Source organism: Mastomys coucha, unplaced genomic scaffold (assembly GCF_008632895.1).
Source record: "Mastomys coucha isolate ucsf_1 unplaced genomic scaffold, UCSF_Mcou_1 pScaffold18, whole genome shotgun sequence".
Classification (NCBI taxonomy): domain Eukaryota; kingdom Metazoa; phylum Chordata; class Mammalia; order Rodentia; family Muridae; genus Mastomys; species Mastomys coucha.
Window position 1 is genome coordinate 54,040,088 of NW_022196900.1, and position 18,802 is coordinate 54,058,889.

Below are 18,802 nucleotides of genomic sequence, written 5' to 3' on the forward strand. Positions count from 1 at the left end.
GGAGACTTTAAATGACTGCTTCTATTTCTTTAGGGGCTATAAAGACTGTTTAGATGCTTTATCTGATCCTGATTTAACTTTGGTACCTGGTATCTGTCTAGAAATTTGTCCATTTCATCCAGATTTTCCAGTTTTGTTCAGTATAGGCTTTTGTAGTAGGATCTGAAGATTTTTTTTTTTTAATTTCCTCAGTTTCTGTTGTTATGTCTCCCTTTTCATTTCTGATTTTGTTAATTTGGTACTGTCTCTTTGTTCTCTGGTTAGTCTGGCTAAGAGTTTATGTATCTTGTTGTTTTTCCCAAAGATCCAGCTCCTGGTTTTGTTGATTCTTTGTATAGTTCTCTTTGTTTTTAATTGGTTTATTTCAGCCCTAAGTTTGATTACTTCCTGCAATCTATACCTCTTGGGTGTATTTGCTTCTTTTTGTTCTAGAGCTTTCAGGTATGATGTTAAAACTGGTAGTGTATGCTCTTTCCACTTTCTTTATGGAGGCACTCAGAGCTATGAGTTTTCCTCGTTTTCCTCTTAGCACTGTTTTCATTGTGTCCCATAAGTTTGGGTATGTTGTGCCCTCATTTTTATTAAATTCTAAAAAGTCTTTAATTTCTTTCCTGACCAAGTTATCATTGAGTAGAGAATTGTTCAGCTTCCATGACTATGTGGGCTTCTTGTTGTTTTTGTTGTTATTGAAGACCAGCCTTAGTCCATGGTGATCTGATGGGATGCATGGGATTATTTCAGTCTTCTTGTATCTTTTGAGGCTTGTTTTGTGACCGATTATATGGTCAGTTTTGGAGAAGGTCCCATGAGGTGCTGAGAAGAAGGTACATTCTTTTGTTTTAGGGTAAAATATTCATAAGTTCTGTTAGTTTTGCTATGTCTCTGTTTAGCTTCTGTTTCCATGATCTGCCCATTGGTGAGAGTGGGTTGTTGAAGTCTCTCAATATTATTGTGTGAGGTTCAATGTGTGCTTTGAGCTCTAGTAACATTTCTTTTACAAATATTGTTGCCCTTGCATTTGGGGCATAGATGTTCAGAATTGAGAGTTCATCTATAATTTTGTTGAAGATGTTTACTGTCCCTTTAAGTTGGGAGTCTTCACTCTCTTCTATACCTATTATCCTTAGGTTTGGTCATCTCATTGTGTCCTGGATGTTTTGGGTTAGGACCTTTTTGCTTTTTGCATTTTCTTTGACTGTTGTGTCAATGTTTTCTATGGTGTCTTCTGCCCCTGAGATTCTCTCTTCTGTCTCTTGTATTCTGTTGGTGATGCTTGTATCTATGACTCCTGATCTCTTTCCTAGGGTTTCCATCTTCAGGGTTGTCTCTCTTTCTGATTTCATTATTGTCTCTAGTTCTGTTTTTAGATCCTGGATCATTTTGTTCAATTCCTTCACCTGTTTGGTTGTATTTTCCTGTATTTCTTTAAGAGATTTTTGTGTTTCCTCTTTAAGGGCTTCTAGCTGTTTACCTGTGTTCTCCTGTAGTTCTTTAAAGGAGTTATTTATACCCTTCTTAAAGTCCTCTATCATCATCATGAGATGTGATTTTAAATCAGAATCTTGCTTTTCAGGTGTGTTGGTGTGTCCATGGTTTGGTGTGTTGGGAGAACTGGGTTCTGGTGATGCCAAGTAGCATTGGTTTCTGTTGCTTATTTTCTTGTGCTTGCCTCTGGCCATCTGATTATCTCTGGTGTTATCTGGCCTTGCAGTCTCTGACTAGAGCTTGTCTGTCCTGTGAGCCTGTGAACCTGGGTGTGTCAGCACTCCTGGGGGTGTCAAGCTTTCTCTGGGTGGGATTGGGGTTTGGAGGATCTATGGGGTGTACAGGATCAGCTTCAAGGTGTAAATGGAAACCAGGATTATGTCCATGGCTGCTGAGATTCCTGTGTCCACTGGTCAGGGAGTAGGTCCCACCTGAGCCAGGTATTGTAGTGTAAGTGGTGGTCTTACCTGTGTGCTTGGGTGTGTCATGACTCCTGGACGAACAAGCTTTCTCTGGGCGGGATTGAGGTGCAGAGGGGCTGAGGCACAAAGTCAGCTCCAAGGTGCAGGTGGAAACCAGAAGGCAAGCATCATGTTTTTATCTTAACTTTCTGTCTCTCCAGAAGACCAACTAATGTTTTTTGATTTGTTCTTAGGAAATAGCACACTCCCAGGTAAAACAAGAGGCTGTACTGCTGTATGAAAAACTTTATGAGTTAGAGTCCCATCGAGATCAAATGATTGCAGAAGACAAAAGCATGGGATCGCCAATGGAGGAAAGGGAGAGATTGCTTAAGCAGGTAGGGAAGAAAGGTCATTTTTTGTTTTGTTATGTTTGTTTGGTTTGTTTTGTTTTTTTTTTTTTTTTTTTTTTGTTTTTTTTTTTTTTGGTTTTTTGAGACAGGGTTTTCTCTATAGCCCCGGCTGTCCCGGTACTCACTCTGTAGACCAGGCTAGCCTCGAACTCGGAAATCCGCCTGCCTCTGCCTCCCAAGTGCTAGGATTAAAGGCGTGCGCCACCACCGCCCGGCTGGTTTGTGTTTTTGAGACAGTGTTTCTTTGTGTGACCCTGGCTGCCCTGGAATTTGCTCCGTAGACCAGGCTGGCCTTGAACTTAGAGATCTGTGTGCCTCTGTCTCCTGAGTGCTGGTATTAATGATTTGTGCCACCACTGCCTGGCCATTTACTTGTTTTAAGAGCTATGAATTAAGCAGAAAGTCAATGCGACCATTATCCAGAAACAATAGTTAGCTGTACTTAATATGAAATACAAGCCAAGAAAATATAGAAAAATCTTATTTTCCTAAACAACTTGGTTTTGGAATAAATCCTCACTTTGTATTTTTTGGTGTGTATTTATATCATTATTTCATGGATACTTTATTGGTGACTTAACTAGTTAGATAATCTTACTGAAAATAAATTCGATTATTTATGTTTATTTCTACCAAAAAAAAAAAAAAAAGTGTCCCAAGTCTAATGACTTTGGTAGTTAGTATTAGTGCCTACATGAAAAGAATGGAATTTAAATGTCATATGAAATTATATATGACATGGTCACATGCCATGTATCCCATAGCTTTCCACTCCTGCTAGGCTGCTTTAACTTAGCTCTAAGTTACAGTGAATTTGTGTATGCCGAGATGCACTAAGTCCAAGACCCTTGGGAGAACTGTATCTTAAGGGCAGAGACCTCTCCTGGAACTCATTTGAGGTTTTTTATGTTTGTGGGGGTATGTGCATGTTCGTGTGTCTGTGTGTATGCCTAGTGGCTTTTTGTAACCTTATGGATCAGTTAAGAGACTGTTAGAATCAACCTTTCTAGAATGGTCTTAAAGTCTAAATATTGGTTTGTGAGATGTCTCCACAGATAAAGGCACTTGCTGCAAAGCCTGGTGGCATGAGATTAGTCCTAACAGCCCACATGGGAGAAGGAAAACTAGTTTCTGAAAGTTGTTCTCTGACTTCCACACTTGCACTATAGTGAACCCTCCCACATATAGTATATAAAGTAAAATGTAATACAATTAAAAAATATTCTAAAACTTCAGCCATTTCTTACAAAGAAAAGATTAGGGGCAAGAAAAGAGAAAATACTTTAGAGATTGCTAGTTAAATCTGAGTTTAAGCAGGGCTTGGTGGCACACACCTGTTGGGCAGAAGCAGGTAGATAATTTCTGTCAGTTTTGAAGACAGCCTGGTCTTCATAGTAAGTTCCAGGACAACCAGGACCATCTATAGAGATCTTATTTTAAAAATATTAAATTACCAAACACAGACACTATTGTGGATGCCAACAAGTGCTTGCTGATAGGAGCCTGATAAAGCCGTCTCCTGAGAGGCTGTACCAGTGCCTGACAAATACAGAAGTGTATGCTCTCAGCCAACCATTGAAATGAGCACAGGGTCCGCAGTGGAAGAATTAGAGAAAAGACCCAAGGAGCTGAAGGGCTTGCAGACCTGTAGGAGGAACAACAATATGAACTAACTAGTACCCTCAGAGCTCCCAGAGACTAACGACCAACCAAAGAGTACAAATGGTGGAACTTATGGCTCCAGCTGCATATGTAGTAGAGGATGGCCTAGTTGGTCATCAATGGGAGGAGAGGCCCTTGTTCCGATGAAGGCTCGATTCCTCAGTGTAGGGGAATGCCAGGGCCAGGAAACAGGAGTGGGTGGGTTGGTGAGCAGGGGGAAAGGGAGAGGAGAGGGGGAGTATTTCATAGGGAAAACCAGGAAAGGGGATAACATTTGAAATGTAAATAAAGATCTAATAAGAAAAAAAGAACTTAAAACAACAACAAAAAAAAGAAAACACCTTATTGCATCAGCATCAGTGGGTTTAGAAAAGTATTTTCCTGTAATACTAATACAATGAATGACATAAAGAATTTTAAATGTATCTAGCTGCATAGTATATGGGAAGTTCAGTTATACTATTGATATGGAAGACATGTTTTTTCTTTTGGTTCTAGCAGTTAAACCCAAAGACATGGAAATCCTGGGAAGGTGTTGAATGACAGTTTTACACCAAGCCCAGCATTGGTCATTTTTGAAATTTTAATGTTATTTAAACCTTATTTTTTGAAATAAATTGATTTTAATTTCAAAAAATAAAGGCTGAGTAATATTTTGACAAAAATATTAAATTAAAGATAATCTAGGATTAATAAATGTGTATATATATACATACATATCTTCTATAGGATATGGAATTATACATATTCAAAATACTATATGGTATGGTATAAATGTACTCTAAAAATTAGTGTCTTTCTGAAATTTAATTTTATTGGGTCTTCCCAATTCTGGCAGCTGGACCCTTGGATGTCGGGGAGTCTCAGAAATCCAAGATACCTCCTGTTAGGTAACTGAGTCATGTTGGAAGATATGTTAACCTGATAAGAATCCTAGTTAGAGTTTATATTGCTATGTGAAATACCATGACCAAAATCAACTTAGGGAGGAAAGGTTTATTTCACTTAGATCTCTTTATCATAATTCAACATCAAAACCAGCTAGACCTAGAACAAAATGACAAGAAATCTAAGAACAGGAGCTGATGTAGAGGCCATGAACAATTCTGCTTGCTAGCTTCCTGCTGATGCAGAGGCCATGAACAATTCTGCTTACTGGCTTCCTCTCCCAAGAATGCCAATGGTGGCATTCTTATGGAACCTAGAACCACCAGCCCAATCACCAATTAAAAAAAAATGCCTTACACGCTTGGCTATAGCCTGATTTGTTTTTTAGTTATGAATTTGTTCATTTAATTTATTTGTTCATTTGTTTGTTTAGAGATAGGGTGTCTCTGTAGGCCTGGGTGTTCTAGAACTCACTGTATAAACCAGGTTGGTTTCACACTCATAGATAGCCACCTGCCTCTGCCTCCTGAATTCTGGAATTAAAGGTGTATGCAGCAGCACCTGGCTTTGTAGCCTGGTTGTGTGGAGCCATTTTCTCAATTTACATTTCCTCTCAGATGACTCTAGCTTGTATGAAGCAGTCATAAAGCTGGCCAGGACAGTAAGTAAGAATATACTTGAGGAAAGGGAAGGAATTTGTGAATAGTTTCTTAGTGAAGTTCTCTTTCAGATAGTCTATTCAGATGAGTTATTCTCTAAGTACTATTTTCTTTCTATGCCTCTACAGGTTAAAGAAGATAATCAGGAAATAGCCAGCATGGAGAGACAGTAAGTACCTTTGAACCAGGACATTTTATATTTGTTGTTCTTTCAGATTACATCATAAAGTTTTAATAGTACATGCTTTTATGGGCATTTTCAGGTAGCTCACATGTTAATATTTATCAAGCTTTCAGTCTCCAGGTTGTAATTCTTTGTCATTGCCTAACATAATTTCTTTTTAAAAACAGCTTTATATACATTATATATTTAAAGCATACTAATCAGAGCTCTTCATTAGATTTACAGTTGGACAACCAGTGCCCCCAGCTCAGTCACTCTAACCAAATTCCGTGACTTGTAGCCATTATTTTCTTTTCTTTTCTTTTTCTTTTCTTTTCTTTTTTTTTTTTTTTTTTTTTTTTTTTTTTTTTTTTTTTTTTTTGGTTTTTCGAGACAGGGTTTCCTCTGTGTAGTCCTGGCTGTCCTGGGACTCTCACTATGTAGACCAGGCTGGCCTCAGACTCAGAAATCTGCCTGCCTCTGCCTCCCAAGTGCTGGGATTAAAGGCATGAGCCACCACTGCCTGGCGTAGCCATTATTTTCTTTACCCCTTCCTTCACTGTAAGACTGGAAATCTACTCTGTCTTACCTATTTGCCTATTCTGGGCATTTCATACATGGAGTCAAACAGCTTTTGGACCCATGTGGCAACATGCTTTCATTTAGCCTAACATTTTCAAGGCTTGTCTGTGATGTAGTATATACATTAATATCTTATTTTTTAATTCCAATTAATATTCCATGTATGTTTTTTATTTATTCATCAATTGATAGGCTTTGCTTGTTTCTTTTTGTGGCTGTTAAGAATCATATTGACATGAACATCTGTGAGCTGGTTTTTGTATGGGCATTTATTTCTTCTACTTCCTATAGAAATATTCAGGAATAGAATTGTTGCCTCCCAAGTGCTGGGATCAAAGGCGTGCGACACTACTGCCTGGCTTTAAAAAACTGTTATTATCTATGATTTCATTATAGCCGTGTCAATGTATGTGAAATAGTATTTTTCTTTGGCTTTCACTAACAATTCCTTGATGGCTTATGGTGTTGAATTTCTTTTCATGTGCTGTTGACCATGTGTCTATCATCTTTGAAGAAGTATTTATTAATGTCCTTTACATGTTCTCATGAATTTATTACTGGTGGTATTGAATAAAATGAATTCTTCATATATTCAGAATAGAATTTTCTCACCAGACACAAATTGCTCACATTGTATTAGATATATTTTAACCTTTTAGTGATATTGTGGTAGTAGAAAAGTTTTCAATTTGATGATGTTCATTATGAATTTTTTCCTTGTGTTGCTTCTAAAGTTCACTAATATTTTTAACAGGTTAACAGATATAAAAGAAAAAATAAATCAGTTTAGTGAAGAAATTAGACAACTTGACATGGATTTAGAGGAACATCAAGGTAATGTTTGTGGTATATTTTTTGAGTTTTTCAAAATGCAGTATCTGAACAGATGCATATTAATTGTAATTTTAGTGACTTTTTAGGACTTATTATTTAAATAAATATAATACTCTGTGATACTCCTAACTTTAGTTAATGGAAATATATATACTGGGTATTATAAATAGTGTAAAAATAATTACTTGATTAAAATTTTAAGTAACTTAATGATTGTATAAGTTAGTTTTCCAAAGGATTCTTTTTCTAAAAGAGGAAATGATAGTCAGATAACAAATACCTCAAGCAGCCCAGAGAGACTTGGTTTCCTGGTTGGGCTCAGTTATGAGAGAGCGAGCACTGTTGTCTCCTTTTCCCCAGCCTAGGGTCTTAATGGTAGAAATTCTGTGTGTATAGGAGAGGTGTGGGCATCATAATTCCCAGCCAGATTATTCTTGGTACAGGTTCCCTGTTTAAAGAGTTCATGGCTTACCTTCAAACTAATAAATTTGTTCATGGCCTAGCTAAGATCAACTATATATTATCAATCAGTGGAGGAAAATCAGGATAATTTACCAATGGATAAAGAGTATCCTTAACTTTGTTTTTACTTTGATTTTTATTTATTTATTTATTGAACAAATCTTTAATAAAATTTATTTTTTATTTTATGTGCTTTAGTCTTTTATATGTCTATCTATCATCTATTTGTCTGTCTATCTATCTATCTATCTATCTATCTATCTATCTATCTATCTATCTAACTATCTTTCTTTGTGTGAGGGTATTGGATCACCTGGAACTGGAGTTACAGACAGTTGTGAGCTGTCATGTGATTGTAAGGAATTGAATCCCTGTCCTCTGGAAGAGCAACCAGTGCTCTTAACCACTGAGCCATCTCTCCAGCCCTTTACTTTGATTTTAAAGATAGTATCTATGCCTTTTTTTTTTATCATATAAATGCTATTTGTTTTGTTGATTCATTACTTACCTTGATAGAACACTCTATAAGAAACCTTTGAATACTAGCTAATCCATTTTATACCCGTAAAAGCTCAGAGCAATTAGTAATTTGCTAAATTCTCCAAGTTAGTAATAAAAACTAGACTTAAACCTGAGGTTTTCTAATGGTAACGTCTTAGTTCCACTGCCTAAGCATAAGCTTGACTTTCTGATTCAAAATATTTCATTTGTGAAATTAAAATATGTTCTTAGAAACATATAGTTAATTGAACTTGTAATCCCTACCTTGGACTTATTCTTTCTAACAAAGTAGTAGATATTTTTGTCTACATATGCATCTTTACCTGGAATGGTTAATTTGATTGTCAACCTGATTTATAAAGCACATAAATTAATAGCAAATTTATGAGGTTGTTTTCTATGATGATTACCTTAGGGGATAAGATCAACTGAAGTGTGGGTAGCAACATTCCATAGAATAGAATAGAATAGAATAGAATAGAATAGAATAGAATAGAATAGAATAGAATAGAATGTAGAATGCTTTGTCTTTTGCTTCTGTTTTCTTTTTTTTGTTTCAAATATTTGTTTTTTAATAATATAAAATAAATGAATCCATAATTGTATAATAGTGATATTACGATACATAAGCAAATATAAACATATAAACATAGATGTGTGTGTATATATAACCACAGGTAAGTGTATTAATACACTGCTTTGCTCTGTGATCATCCCCATTACTGTGACCACACAGGGGGTTGTGTAGATGGTAACTTGTTAGAAGGTTACTTGTTAGTTCAGGACCTCATTCCTTTCTGCCTGAACTATTGCAGTAGCCTCCTAACTGGTTATCCCACCTCCATTCTTGCCCCTTGTAAGTTTTTTTCTGGTATAATGCTGTAGAAAAAAATGATTTGTGTAAAATATGTCTTGGTGTCCTTGTCCTGCTTAAATATGGTTCACCATGATGCACAAAAAAAGTTTTGTATGTCATATTAGTTCTCTAGTCTAACTCTTCAGCCTCCATTTCATCCCATAGTCATCTCTGGACCCTGCCTCCCCTTTAAACCAGTTCTTACAGTGTATCTCACACTTACCTAGAACTTATTGTATAGCCCAGGCTAGCTTCAAATTGAAGCAATCCTTATACCTCATCCTCCAAAAGAAGGGATTCATCATACACAGCTCTGTAGTAATCTAACAGGCCTACTTCTGCTACCTTACATTTCTCCTTAGTACCATTTATTCAGCTGTTTTATGCTCTAACCTTTGCTTTTGTTGTCTTCTATTTAACTGAGTGTTTGTTGTTCTTCTGGTCATCTGACTAAATTCGTAGTCTTTCCCATTTAACTCGACATCTTCCTCAACACAACTCTGAACTGCCTTCCTACCTCGTCTAGGCTTAGATGAGTAATTTTCTTCCATGGTACTGGAGCACAGAATGTATTACAGTTGCCTACTTAATGTATTTGTCTTCCTTCTTAGACTGTAAGCCCTCCAGGGCAGGGGCTACCTCTTAACTCACTTTAGTATTCTAGTTCATCAACACTATCTGGGAAGTAAATGCTTGTTGCATGCCTTGAACAATCCAGAATTTAAGAAAGAAGAAATTGTACAATGAACTAAAGGTGAAAATTGAGCTCTAGTCTGTTCTTTGGGTCCTTTTTTTTTTTTTTTTTTTTTTTTTTTTTTTTTATTGTTTTATTTATTTCATGTGAGTACATGTAGCTATCTTCAGACACACCAGAAGAGGGCATCAGTTCCCCATTGCAGATGGTTGTGTGCCACCATGTGGTTCCTGGGATTTGAACTCAGGACCTCTGGATCAGTGCTCTTAACTGCTGAGCCGTCTCTCCAGCTCCTTTGAGTCCTCTTATTTTAGGATATAAGAGTGCACTCTTCAGAAAGCTTGACTGCAAAGATTTTATTACTTTCCAGAGGATCCTTGCCTTGGATTCATGCTTTCTAATAAAGTGGTAGATATTTTTGGCTCATGATATTTTAAATGGGAACAAGAATTAGGTCATGCATATTATATTGTGGCAATGAACTTGTCTGTACTTTGTGTTCCGAGATTGTGTGTGCTGCCTAATGTTAAAGGACCAACTAGTTAGTTGGGGGGAGGAAGTTTCAGGAGAGCTCAGGATACAGGTGATTGTGTAGGTTATCCTAGCTGCTTTTGCCAAGTTGACTGTAAGAACTGTGAGCAAAAAGCAGAACAGAAAGTTTGAAAGCTTGCCCTGTCTCCAGAATACCATATAAATTTAGGGCTACGAAAGTGTGGCCCTTCTAATCTTGAAAAGATTAGAACAGCCTGAACCACCAAGTAAAAACATCTTTAATTGGTACTTTTCTGTTTTTAATCAAGTGCTTGCTACATAGCCCACACTGTACTCAAAATCTCAGTCATGTTGGTAACTCAGCCTCATAGATGTGAACCAAATGATTACTTTTTAAAGTGTTACTTTTTGGTTTTTTAAATATTTATTTTATGTATATGATTACACTGTAGCTGTCTTCAGGCACACCAGAAGAGGGCATTGGATCCCATACAGATGGTTGTGAGCCACCATGTGGTTGCTGGGAATTGAACTCAGGATCTCTGGATCAGTGCTCTTAACTGCTGAGCCATCTCTCCAGCCCTTAAAAGTGTTACTTTTGTATGAACAAAGGAACTGTGGAAAAAGCATTATTGCCTTGAGTAAGACCACAATAAATACGACTACAATAAAATAGATAAAATAGGTCATTAGTAAAGCCTTTCCCCTCATGGTTTATATTTCATAGTCTTCCTCTCCTTCCCAACTCCTGGTGCTAAGGAGGGAAATCAGAGCCTGGGTATGAATGTCATATGCTTTGGGGAAAACAACTTCTAGGAATATTTTCATTATAAATTAATACATGGGAGTTAACATCTCATGGTTTAGTCCATCATAGTAACATATCTTGGTCCATTTAACCTGAATGAGACCTTTTTTAAAAAATCTTTACTCATTTACATTAAATAAGTTCTGTTATTAACAGTGCTACCATATAATGCATATCTAACCTTTTTGTGAAATAGATGCTGAAGACAGGTAATTACCCTTCTGTGTAGAATTACTGAGTCTTTTGAAATCATGTGGTTTTAAGCTTTACTCATTGCTAGCTTGGGCTGAAGCTTTCTTAGTTCTGGTAAATTAGGTATCAGTTAATCATCTGTTTCTGTTTTCCAGATTTTCCAAACTTTTATTTCTACTGTCTTTTTTCCTATTCCCCATTCTTGGGAGTTTATTATACTTTGAAACACAAGTAAACAAACAAACAAAAAGCAACTTTGTATTGTAGTTTTAAGAGGATCTGGACAAGAGTCAGTATTAGAAGTGGGTGTTCAGCTGGCCATAGTGGTGAGACAGGGTTTCTCTGTGTAGCTCTGGCTGTCCTGGAACTCACTCTGTAGACCAGGCTGGCCTTGAACTCAGAAATCCACCTGCCTCTGCCTCCTAAGTGCCGGGATTAAAGGCGTGCACCACCACTGCCTGACAAATATTTTCATTTAACTATTGTATTAGTTTCCTTTCTGTTGCTGCAATAGAATATCCCAAGAAAAGCAACTTGAGGAAGAAAGCATTGATTTTGGTTTACAGTTTGAGAGGGGATATAGTCTATTGTGGTAGGAGCCATGGCATGGGGGTAGCCCAGCAGTCAGGTAGCAGGGAAATCACATTTCATCCTCACATGGGAAATTGAGAGCCATGATGAACTAGGACCAACTAAAACCTTAAAGCTGGGCTGGAGAGATGGCTCAATGGTTAAGAGCACTGACTACTCTTCCAGAGGTCCTGAGTTCAATTCCCAGCAACCACATGGTGGCTCACAACCATCTGTAATGGGATCTAGTGTGGCTAAAGACAACTACAGTGTACTCATATACATAAAATAAGTAAGTAATTCTTAAAAAAAAAAAAACAAACCCTTAAACTCTGCTTTTGGTGCACTTATTTCTTCTGGCATATCTTTACCTCTTAATGGTTCTACAAATCCCATTAAACATATGAGTTTATTGGGATATTTCAAAATCAAACCACAAAACTATAATAAATATACACAAGTATGTATATTTCATTTATCATTGGTAGCTGAAGGCTCAAGAATGGTGCCCGGTGCATATTAAGCACTGTGACAACCATTAGCTACTACCATAGTTGCAGTTATATAATATTCTGAACTAATGGATACTATATATACAACGTACTATACAATGTCTTAACAGTAAAGCTATTTCTAATTATTTGTTATCAAAAACAGTGATACAAGGCTATGCATGATGGCATATGCCTTTGACCTCAGCACTTGGGAAGCAGAGGCAAGTGAGTTCAAGTTCTAGGCCAGGCTGGTCTATAATAATGAGCTTGTGGACAAACAGAGCTACATAGCCAGACCCTAACTCAGAACAAACAAACAGAATAGTGGCTTCATAGGTATGTGTGTACATTCATGTGTATTATATAGAATAAATTTCTACAACTCAAGTTTTTAACCAGAATAAATCAGTTATTACTTTTAATTTTGTTAATTTCTCACAATGATTGAGCCATTTCCTATGGCTGGAAACAGGATGTAGACATTGTTTCTCACCAATGCAAGCTATGTAAATGTCCTACTTTTTGTTAGTTAAAGTAATATAGCTACTCCATGATAATTCCAAACTCTTTTGCCTGTGGACAAAGGCCCGAATGTGCAGTTTTACCAATATCCATAAGGTGGGGCTAATGCTCTAAGAATCTGTTTATGTAGGCTAGGATTGACATGCACAGTTAACAAAGTACAGTACCCAAGATGAATGTCTGAGAATAGCTACTAACAATTATGCCTTCATTTGTAGAATCCAGTATTACCGCACATTTGAATTAGACAGCATGATAAAGTAGTATTTGATTATTAATTTACCATAGACATAAATATCTGATAATGGCAGGACTGTAGATATAATAGATGTGCACATAAAGTATGTTGGGCCTCCAAATCACTGTCCTGTCATGAGACAACTACTTGTAACTTATTCTGTAATTTTTCTGTCGTTTTGAATAATGAACAGTACTTACTTTGCCTGTAGGATATAGTCTTTTTATGTAGCCATGTCTCTGTAACTTACATAAGATATTTCTTTTTTTTTTTCATTTTTTAAAAATGTATTTATTTGCCTCACATCCAGATCACTGCCCCCTCCCAGTTCCTCCTCCCACAATTCCTCCTCCCATACCCCCTTCTCCTGTGAGAGGGCAGAAGCCCCATCTGGGTATCCCCCACCACTCTGGCACATTGAGTTTCTGTGGAGCTAGGCACATCTTCCCCCACTGAAACCAGACTAGTCAGCCTGGCTAGAAGAACATATTCCACAATCAGGCAACAGTTTTAGGGATAGCCTTATTCCAGTTGTCCAGTTGTACATGAAGACTAAGCTGCACATCTGGGTATAGCTATTATGCTCTTTGGTTGGTGCTTTCGTCTCTGAGAGCCCCCAAGAGTCCAGGTTAGTTGACTCTGTTGGTCTTCTTTTCTTATACAGATATTTCATAAGGTTTGCTTTAGGAGTCTTAGTGATATACAATTAAAATAAAAAATTAAGGCAGAATTTTTTAAAAAATATTTTTATCTACATTTATTTATTTTATTTATTTATTATACATAAGTAGCTGTCTTCAGACACTACAGAAGAGGGCGTCAGATCTCATTACGGGTGGTTGCGAGCTTCCATGTGGTTGCTGGGATTTGAACTCAAGACCTCTGGAAGAGCAGTCAGTGCTCTTACTCGCTGAGCCATCTCACCAACCCCAAGGCAGAATATTTTTATCCTACAACTAAACATGTCTTGACTGGAGTCTACACAGTACTACTTTAAACTGATCTTGAACATGCACTTTAGCTACAGCCTATCCAACCTCATTCTTCATATTTTTTAAAAAAAAATCCTATTAATGTATTCAATTTACATCCCAATCACTCATATATGTAGAGGGGGTGTAGGGGAGACAGACAGAGAGAATTAGAGTAGCAATACAAAATTTCTCACATGTCAATTGTTAGCATTGTTATCATGAATTCAGTTACCTTATAAGCTGAAACTTTAGGATTACTTCCACAATCATATCAGAGAAAGCATTTTCCTATCAGTATTTGTTCAAATGCCATTCAGCATTACTAGCCTATGGATTCTTGGTATTTGTCCAAATGGCTCTCAGCAGTACTAACCTATGGATTCTCAGTATTTGTCCAAATGGCACTCAGCAGTACTAACCTATGGATTCTCAGTATGCATCCAAGGAAGACAACTCATTGGTTAATGTGGAGATTGACGTAGCAAGACTGTTTTTCAAAGAGTCAGAGTTGTGATATCTCAGCACCACCTGAAACTGGCTAGGAATGCAGATTTTAATGTACTACCTGAGACTTCACTTTGAAACCATGAAGATAGCTCTTAACGTTTTGTGTATTAGCCAAAATTCTTACTATGTTTGATAATCACTGCTTTGGAAAATAATTGAGGGCCTTATGTTACATTTGGTACATGCCAAGCACTACTAGGATAGAATCTAAAATGAATACTCTGTTCAAACAAACTTCTACAGAGTTGTTTTGTTTTTCTTACAGGCCTTTTGAGCAATAATTTAATTTAATACTTACCAATTTAGAGATTTTAGTATTTGAAGCACTCTTACCAAGCCCCTACTGGCCTAACACTATTGACTGTTGATTATATCTAAAACTACCCAAAAAACTTTCAGGGCATGCCTATGTGGGATTATGTTGAGGTGGGAAGACACACATTAACTGAGTATAGGACCAACCACTCTGTAGGGTGGGGTCTTACACTGAATCAAAAGGAGAAAGAAAGCCACACACTAGTATTCATCTTTGTTTGCTTGTAAACTGTAGACCTGAGAAGACCAGTTGCCATGACTCCTTGTCGAATGGACTATATGCTTCCTGTATGCCCTCAAGCTGTATGTAAAAATTGTATCACAATACTGGTATATATATATGCACATACACACACATGTACACACACACACACACACACACACACACACACATACACACATTCATTCTACCTCTGTGGCAGCACTGAGATAAGTAATTAGTATATGCACAACCCCTCCTGCCTTAGTCTCTCAGAGGCTTCTCACTGTATATTTTAAAGTGCACCTTGTACTTACAAGTTCTGTTGTTTCCCTAATCTGAAAAGAGATGTGTCTACCAAAATTCAGGCTGTTTTACAAGTTGGACAGAGCCTAAACTGAAAAGTTAGTTTAAATCATTAATTTTTATGTACTCATTTTAACATAGCAATTTAAAGTATTTGAAATAGGAATTTATTGCTTACTGCTAAATTGACATGAGAGAAGTAGGTTGGGGGGGCAGGAAAATTGAGAATAATATGGAATTTAGTAAGACATCCAAGCTAACTGAAATTGAAATAGGAAAAATTGTGTTGGCTCTCTAAATGCATGACAATGTTAGAGGGGGTCTAAAATAATAGTTTAGTATGAATTAATATAGAGTCACCCCAAAGTCAGCTAAAATAATAGTTTGTATTGATTGTGTATATATGCGCGTGTGTGCATGAATGTACATGTGTGCAAAGTGCCAGTGGAGATAGAAAAGATTGCTAGAACTTTTGGAGTTAGGTAGTTCTAAGTCAGCTGATACTGAGTACTAGGAATTTTGATCTTTCTGAAGAGCCACATCTTAACCACTGAGCCATCGCTCCAGCTCCAGAGGCTAATTTTCTACTGAGAAATCACAACATAGACCAGTGCACTGATGCTCTGACTTGTCTCTGTTTCAAGAGTGATGAGGAATTTGTTTTGAAGTTTGGGAGTCTTTTGAGATATGCAGGAGCTCTGTTCCATATAGTCTTACTGTCCAGATGTGTAACTCAAGATGCTGGCCAGGTATGCCTTCCCGTTGAGTTTGTTGGCAACAAGAAGGGTGGGTTTGTTTCAAGTGGGAGAAAGGACTTCTGAGTCCCTGACTTAAATGATAGTAGATGGTGAGGATATTCAAACTAACAGGAAATAAAGAGGTATAACTTTTGAGGGGGAATGCAGAAACGTTTAATGTATATACTGTATTTTAGGTTCCTAGAAGGACATCTAAATACTAAATCTAGTAAGCAGTTGGATGAAAGAATTTGAAACTTGGGAAACAATTAAATTAAGGGTTCTTAAGTCACAGGACAAAATGAGATTGTCGTTGATATAGTACAGTTATAGAAATCAGTTAAGGACTAGAGAGTAGGCTCAGGGGATAAAGATACTTGCCCACATGTCTGGCAGCCCAAGTTTGAGAGAAAGTCAGTTCTCACAGTCATTTCTTTGTACCTTCACATATATGTTGTGGCATGCTTGAATGCACACACACACACACACACACACACACACACACACACACAAAATAATGCATGTAAAAATGAATTGAGAGGATCTCACCTGTGCAATGCAGAAGCAATACATGAAAATATGTCAAAAAGAGTTTATCAACAGTGGCAGATATTGCAGGGTGAGAGAACTGAAACTGCCCTTGGGTTAGATAATTAATGTGTCATCAAATCTCCTTGGGAATAGTCTTACTGAAGTAGAAGGGAAAGCCTCATTGAAGTATCTTGAGCAGGAAAAGAAAAAGATGAACTATAAATCCATATGTAGGAGATTCTCCTTGGTTTGGAGAAAGATAAGGTGGTGCATTTTTAAATAGCTTAGAATGCAGACCTGCCTTGCAATCCCTTAATGCCTTAACGAGTCTCAAGAGTTGCCGGATCCAGGAACTCAGCCTCAGCAGGTTCAGAGGTTCCTCAGTTTGCAACTACTATTTGGATGTTTACCACCATGTGATCTGAATATCTGAGATCATGTGTCATACAAACTATCTGTTTCTAACTGAGAAATATACCTGTAAGATGAGTAAGTGTTCAGTATTATACATCATACATGTGCACAAGCAAAAGTCAGTATTCCCTTGCTTCCCTTCCCTGCTCCTTAAGGACTCTACCACTACTGTTTGCACAGGCTTATTAATGCTTTAATCAGATCTGTGAAATTTTCTATACCGTATAGGAAAATACAGAACACAGATAATTGGAGTTTTAGTGTCTGGTCTGCTGTTCTTCTCCTGTTCCACTCCTATTATCTATTGTTCTTAAATGTCCTTTTTAATGCCAAATTTTAACTAGGAATCTCCATAGTAATAGCTTGCTATTCTTTCCATCTTTTTCCACCCTTAGTTTTTCTAGGAAGTGAGGGACTGATTGATTGGCCTGAAGAAACTGGGTTGAAGCAAGACCATATATTTATGCTTTCTTGATGCCCTAGGTACATGGAGTCACAACATCTTACATTGAGAATGTCTCTGTACTTCCATAGCTCAGTGTTTGTTATGGTGAAACCTCATTATGAAAATGATCATAATGACCACAGTCTACCATATCTAATGGTTCCCTTGGAGGGCCACTGTGTCAGAGATGTCCTTTCTAGTTTTGGATTTTTTTTTTATTTAGACATGACTTTGATTTTCACTAAACTCAGTATGTTCTACATTTCTGTATGCAGCGTTTTTATCACCCTGTCCCCTTTGAAGCTAATGCAGCTATCTTTTCAAGTTGCCTAAGAATCCTGAGAATTATCCTATGTTTCAGTATCTCTCTTATCACAATCCATTCACTCTGGCTCTTGATAACTGAGATGAAAATTTACTAACTTCCATTCTAATTACTGGAAAATTGACATTTTTTTTCGTATATAAGTAACTCCTGATGATTCTTTATAATGTAGCATGAATATTAGGGAAAATTTTCCCATATTACTTGAATTAGCTTAGTTGTACATTTGCATAGTATCCTTTTCATATGAATTTAACATGTAGCATGTTATATTCCTAGATTCTAAGTTTTGTGAGGTAAGAAATGCTGCTGCCGTGCTTGCTGCAAATTACACAAAGGTGGGGTAGAATTACTGGGGAGCGTCTTCCCTGTCACTGGCAGTGTTCGTGTATAGGCTGAACAGCTTCAGGCTTGGAATCAAAACAAGTTGAAAGTTTGTTAAACTCAGAAGAATGGTTTTCCTATTTGTAAAGGCACAAACAGTGGCTTAAAAGAGTTTTAAAGTAAATCCAAGCAAATTTCTCCAAATTAAAATTATTTTTTAAACATTTATTTATTCATTTATTTAATGTAAATACAGTGTAGCTGTCCTCAGGAACACCAGAAGATGGTGTCAGATCCCATTACAAGTGGTTGTGAGCCAACCTGTGGTTGCTGGGACTTGAATTCAGGACCTCCGAAAGAGAAGTCAGTGCTCTCAACTGCTGAGCCATCTCTTCAACCCCCAAATTAAAATTTTACTAGACACTATCAAATATTCAGTGACTTAATGGCATAAAGAGAACCCCAAAAAATACTTCTACATTAGAATATTATGATTGGAATTTTAAAAATTAATGTTTTGTATTTCTTATAGGTGAAATGAATCAAAAATACAAGGAACTTAAAAAAAGGGAGGAAAATATGGATGGTAAGTGATGATCTTATAAAGTAAGTATTAGATTGCTATTCATTTGTACAAGGCACTGAAGACATTTAACCACTTAAAAAAATAATATTTTAAAAATTTGATTCTGAGTGAATGGGTTCACCTGAAAATTTTCTTTCTTTTCTCCCATTTGAAATGGTATCAAATCATTATCTATTATAGTGTCATATAACATGCAAATTAGATTGCTATATATGTGTGGTTT

General features: G+C 36.9%; 1 protein-coding gene across 3 annotated transcripts in view; it reads left to right on the forward strand.

Moving 5' to 3' along the window:
• Ift74 (intraflagellar transport 74) overlaps window positions 1–18,802 on the forward strand; it is a 76,886-nt gene that overhangs the window by 43,067 nt on the left and 15,017 nt on the right. For all 3 annotated transcript variants that reach the window (XM_031377862.1, XM_031377860.1, XM_031377861.1), the window contains exons 11-14: window positions 2,141–2,284; window positions 5,637–5,677; window positions 7,008–7,087; window positions 18,526–18,579. In XM_031377862.1, coding sequence (XP_031233722.1) covers window positions 2,141–2,284; window positions 5,637–5,677; window positions 7,008–7,087; window positions 18,526–18,579 — 319 coding nt within the window. The remainder of the gene's footprint in view (window positions 1–2,140; window positions 2,285–5,636; window positions 5,678–7,007; window positions 7,088–18,525; window positions 18,580–18,802) is intronic.